This window comes from Colias eurytheme, chromosome 10 (assembly GCF_061535395.1).
Source record: "Colias eurytheme isolate Ceu_HAF_F1 chromosome 10, ilColEury1 Martin Lab GWU primary, whole genome shotgun sequence".
Taxonomy (NCBI): domain Eukaryota; kingdom Metazoa; phylum Arthropoda; class Insecta; order Lepidoptera; family Pieridae; genus Colias; species Colias eurytheme.
The window spans coordinates 12,046,646-12,052,077 of record NC_142989.1 but is presented as its reverse complement, the minus strand read 5'-3'; the positions used below and the strand labels follow the sequence as shown (position 1 = coordinate 12,052,077).

Below are 5,432 nucleotides of genomic sequence, written 5' to 3'. Positions count from 1 at the left end.
AGCCAATATTATCAACGTAAATAAAAGGAAGTTATAAATAATGATTGGGAAATCAGCTCAATAGTTAATCAACCTTATAAAATAAGTACAAAGTCTATTTTTTTCATAGAACAGAAAAATATGATATTTTCTTCTAACAATTACTGTTACGATTGTATAATTTGAGTTTTTAATATTTCGTGTGTAAAACAAAACGATTACCATTGTTGTTTAAGTGTGAAGTTGTTATAAATAAAACTATTTTTCCAAATTATCTTTTATTTATTTCGTATTTACATATTTCTTACAATACTTTATACAAAAAAAAATCAACTCATACTGCGTATTACACTATGTCTATTGTCTATAATCAAAACAATTAAAAATAAACTGTTTTATACTTGTACAGAACAATACACTATTCTGAGACGATTCAATGTGTATTTATGTAAAGGGATGTGTAATATATGCATTTAAATTTATATCATACAATATTCATGTATATCAAAATATCATTTGATAGGATTTATCCCTGTCCCAATATTGTATATTCAAGTAATTATTGTACTTCACTTTAAATAATTGTTTTAAAAACGATTGATATTTTGTATTGCTTATTGTTTATTAAAATAAAACTACCCATTCTCTACACTTAAAACACTTTTATTATTATTTATTTAAAGTCATTTGCACTTTACAAGTCACAATTCATTCATACTATTTAATTGTTAACCAGATGCAATGTGTTGGTGAGTCCTGTTGCAGTCTAGTCCTGTTAGCGTATTATCTCATATATTTCACCAGACTATTCTGCCAGGCATATACATGATTAATGAGTATGTCTTAGGGCGGCCGTACACGGACCGCTTCAAGCAGTTGAGACCGACGGCTTGAAGCGGCGACCGCGCGGTGAACCGCCCTTATGTTGTTGGAGAAATAGTTTTGCAGGTAGGTCCTTAGCAGGTAAGTTCCATCTACCATTGACAGGTTACTCTCATTAACAGGTAAGTCCTGTTAGCTGGCTGCTTATATTAGCAGCTAAGTCCCACAAACACCAAAGTCCCACTGTCAGCCAAGTCCCAAGTCCCAGTCCCACTGTCAGCCAAGTCCCAAGTCCCAGTCCCACTGTCAGCCAAGTCCCAAGTCCCAGTCCCACTATGAGCCAAGTCCCAGCCCCACTAGTGCTGCTGCCTGGCCTGGAGCACGTCGCGGAACTGCGCGAGGATGGCGTTCTCCCGCTTGGAGCGCTCCTCCTTGCTGAAGGCAGCGAGCGCTCGCTTCTCGTCGGCCGAGTAGATCTGGTTCTCCTTGCGTATGCGCACAGCTTCCATGCGACGGTGTCTGCAATACAGTTATTTTTATATTTAACAGATCAATTGAGTAAAGTTTGGCTATACAGGAAACTGCAAAAATTTAAGCAAAAAAAAAATTGGTTGCCTGTAAAGTCGGTATACGGGCGAAAGTTTTACGTGACAACGACTTTTTATGTCTGTCTCTCTCGCTCTTAGGCGGGCTAACCATGCCCGCGTGCCTCTCACTCGCTCTCATTGTGAGTGCATAACGTGAGCGGAGCTTCTTGAAGTGTCACCCGGCAAACCAATTTAAAAGACGTTGTCACGTCAATAATACATAAACAAAACCCACCTGCTTCCACTCATGACATATCCGACAGACTCATAGGACGCGATCTCGTCCGAGGTGAGTCCAATCTCTCCCCTCCGTGGGATCCTCTTGCCCTCCGCGACGTAGGCCGCCATCGCAGCCCCCTCGCCCGGCAGCAGAGCCCTACCGAAGTCCTTGTGCCCGAGAGCGGGACCCACTCGAGGGGCTGGGCCTATTACTTCATCGGCTAATTCCTCTGTCTTACTTTTGCACGGCTTGGCCACTTCTATCTCGTGTTCTTCTGCAATTTAGGTGTTATATAATTATTTTCTTGTTTGATTTTACGAGTATTATATATTTAGAAATTAAAAGACTTTACAGATATTAAACGCAATTAATTAATTATACTGATAACCCAATGTTTCACACACTTTACAGTAAGCATGGTCAGCAGGGGATGACTTTCTAGCTATTCTCTTGAATAAATTGCATTAAAATCTTTAAAAAGTCTAAAGTAGTTAATTGTTGTAAAATAAATTGTATTATGTGTACATTCTTAAGAATGTTTGTTATAATTAAATTCTGAATTCTGATTAAATGATGACCAATATTTTTTTATGATTTTTTCAGATATCAATAAACTGTACACTCACTTCCTTTTTCCACCCACACCTCCTCGCTGCTGCTGCTGGAATCATCGCTCGAACTTTTTGACTTTTTCTTGGCTTTCTTGCGAGCTTTCTTTATCTTTTTCAGTTTTTTCTTTAATTTTTTCAACTTCTCTTTTGTGCCTGCTTTTGATTTTTTGCTCTTTTTCTTATCTTTGCCCTTTTCTGATGTATTTGATTCTAACTCTTCTTCAGAACTGTATAAATAATTGTATTGTAATAATTTGCTTTAGAAATATGTTAAATTAAACAAATAAGCAAATTAATTATGTATAATAATATAAGCTAATTTTTAGTTTTAAAATATGTATAAGACTGCCATTAATTTACTTATTAAAAACATATTATTTGCTTGCTTAACCAAAATAGTTTCTAGTGAAAAATATATATTTAGGTAGATTTTATGTGTAGGTATAGTTAAATTTTAGTAAAATATTTTAAAAAAAAGCAGCTCATATCCTTACTCTGGTCTCAATGGTGACTTGCCCCAAACTGAAGAAACACCAATTTCACCAATTCTCTCCCGTTGTTCTCGGCGAGCATCTAGAAACTCTTCCTCTTGTGGCTTATAGCGCCCTCTTGGGGCTGAACTTGTGCTGCCACTGCCAAGGCCTTCAATATTTATAAATAGGTGAATATTTTAGCTATATTACAGTCTACATTAACAACAGAAAATATATATGGAAACTATTGTGTTTGAAACATTAATAATAATTATGTTATGTATGAAGTAGGTATACTTTATTTAATAAAATTCTAGAATAAAAGCTATGTAATAATATCCTTAAAATTTAATTTAGTTTGCTACTGTTTATAATACTATTAAGTCACAAAAACTGTTGTTAATATTTGTACAATGTGTTAATAAATGATTGATAGTTAAATAGTTGTTTTATTTCATAACGTATGACATATCTTACCACCACCAAGTCCCCCGCCATTAAATTGTCGAAAAGAACTCCGTCCTCTGTCCCCGCCTCTCTCTGAGCGCTCTCTGCTGCGGCTTCGGTCGCGATTCCTTTTCTCTTCCTTGTGGCGGCTCCTATCTGTATATCTGTCCCTGCTACTGGCACGATGCCTTTCTGTGCTACGATCTCTCTTCTCTCTTTCACGACTTCTATGTCGATCCCGACTACGACTACGACTTCTATCTTTACTTCGATATCGATTACGATCTCCACCCATTTAGAAGATAAGATGAATAATGTTTTAAAAAATTATTTATAAAATTATCTTTTTTTTGGATCATTTGTATCACAACTTTATGTTTACAAATTACAACATTTTTGACATTTGTCAGCTTGACAGTTGACACCATTTACATACAAAACGTGCGCATGACGCATTTAACTTTTGACATTTCTGACCACAGAGCTTCGACTCGAAGGTGCACAGATAAAGAAAAAATAAATCTCTGATTTTAGTGTCCCAAAAAAGTAGTGATATACTGAAGCTGGGAGGTAGAGGACCTTAGAGTATATATGCTATCTATAGAGTGCGAACAACCAAGTGGGAACAGTAGGCACAGGTGGTAACAACTCGACGTTCCCGCCGCGAGCGCTCGTAGTCGTGGTTGAATGCTGTCGAAGTGCGTTGCTCTGGAATTTTTAAAGTTAAACTTTTATTACATCGTCTCAAACTTTTTGGTCTGTGTAGCGCATGTCGCGTGTATCGCGGCTGCCGAGTAGGTATACCTACTCGGCAGCCGACCGTCACGCGACATGCGCTACACAAAGCAGTGTTCGGAACCGTTCGAACAGTTTCACTTTTACCGTGGTTTCATAAAACCACACAACATTTTTTTCTTATTTACGAATAAACATGGTAAAATGTGCAGTTTTATCTTGCAAAAGCGATGCTAGAAAATACACAATATTGAAATCCAGTATCACATTTCATCAATAAGTCGATTGTAATACTTATTTTTATGAAAATAAATCTAGCATCGCGGGGGTGAAGGTGAGGTGGGAGGCGGACACGCGCAGGCTCGCTCGCGCGCCTCACTGCCACCACGTGATCGTAGTAATGTGACCTGACCGCTGTACTCCTTACTGTACTCGATATAAAGTTTACTAGAAGAACTATATTTTAACAAATTATTTATTTAACTTTAAAATTAAAACTCTTTTAAAAATGTATTATAAATTAATTTGTGGTGTGTTTTGTATGATACACTTTCTAATATTATGAATGCGAATGTATTACTTATAGTGTAAATGTAAAAGTATGTAATGTTACGATATATTTTCTGAACCGCTAATTTGATTTTGAAGATAATAGAATGGATAAAATTAAATAAAACATTATTAATATTATTCATTATTTTATCATTTTAAATTATTAATTATTTCTTATTTTTATATAACATTTTTATAACATTATTATTATTGTTTGATTTATTATTAAACAAATAGCACTAAACCCGATCTTTTATTTTATTAACTTTATTATTTATAAAGTACTCACGTTTCTCTGATATTCTAATTAAACATATTTTTTTAAATTAGTTATAATTAATACAAGAAATATTCAAATGGAATAAACAAACTTTATTCAGTTCGTAAACAAATTTAAAATTACATATTTATACTTTATTCATATATTTTTCCCCTTAATAACTTATTGAACGTAAAATTTACTTATGATACATATTTATTAACATAACTTATCGATATCGATCAACACCTCGGAGCAATTAACAAGCCTGGAGCAGTAACAATTAATTGAACGTTTCTTATATAGTGGCTCTCTTTTATTCAATACCCTAATTAATGCGATAGAAAGAGACAACACACTGTTTTCTGCTTGGCATTCAAATCCACATGTAGCCACTTTTTGTTCTAAAAAGGTAGTGCTTACCTTTACTTTATCGAATACTAAAATATCGATAAATAAAAAAATTAAGTTATAAAATTGCTTGAAGATAATTTAAGATTCGTTTAAATTTGAATTATGGATAGGTAATTCCAAATTTTAAGATTCGTTTAATTTGGAATTATTCATTTACGATGCGTATTGACTGCCTTGCATTGTATGGTAGTGGTATTTATAAAAAAATATGATTAGGTATTTCGGTTTAGGTTGTTTTTATGGTTTCGTAAAAAGGTACGTATTTTTTCCTGTTTTCATAGATTCATTCATAGAATTATACGGAACCCTTCGTGCGCGAATCTGACTTCTACC

The 5,432-nt window shown here is 34.6% G+C and overlaps 1 protein-coding gene across 2 annotated transcripts; it reads right to left on the bottom strand.

Annotated features, from left to right (window-relative positions):
• Positions 1-238: 238 nt before the first annotated feature.
• LOC149905495 (uncharacterized) lies at positions 239-3,551 on the bottom strand. 2 transcript variants are annotated; one of them, XM_090106680.1, is made up of 6 exons: positions 3,170-3,551; positions 2,714-2,861; positions 2,235-2,446; positions 1,624-1,882; positions 1,139-1,320; positions 239-1,078 (listed from the first exon to the last, which is right to left on the bottom strand). In XM_090106680.1, exons 1-5 carry the CDS (start codon positions 3,432-3,434, stop codon positions 1,158-1,160), a joined length of 1,047 nt encoding a protein of 348 aa, XP_089962806.1. In that variant the 5' UTR covers positions 3,435-3,551; the 3' UTR covers positions 239-1,078; positions 1,139-1,157. The 2 variants fall into 2 exon arrangements, with proteins under 2 accessions (XP_089962806.1, XP_089962805.1); XM_090106679.1 differs by having other exon boundaries at positions 240-1,320.
• Positions 3,552-5,432: the final 1,881 nt, after the last annotated feature.

Coding starts and splice junctions, on each gene's coding strand:
- LOC149905495 (XM_090106680.1), bottom strand. CDS start 3,434: ATGGGTGGAGATCGTAATCGATATCGAAGTAAAGATAGAAGTCGTAGT. Junction 2,862..3,169: donor TGGCGGGGGACTTGGTGGTG/GTAAGATATGTC, acceptor TAAATATTGAAG/GCCTTGGCAGTGGCAGCACA. Junction 1,883..2,234: donor GGTGTGGGTGGAAAAAGGAA/GTGAGTGTACAG, acceptor CCTAAATTGCAG/AAGAACACGAGATAGAAGTG.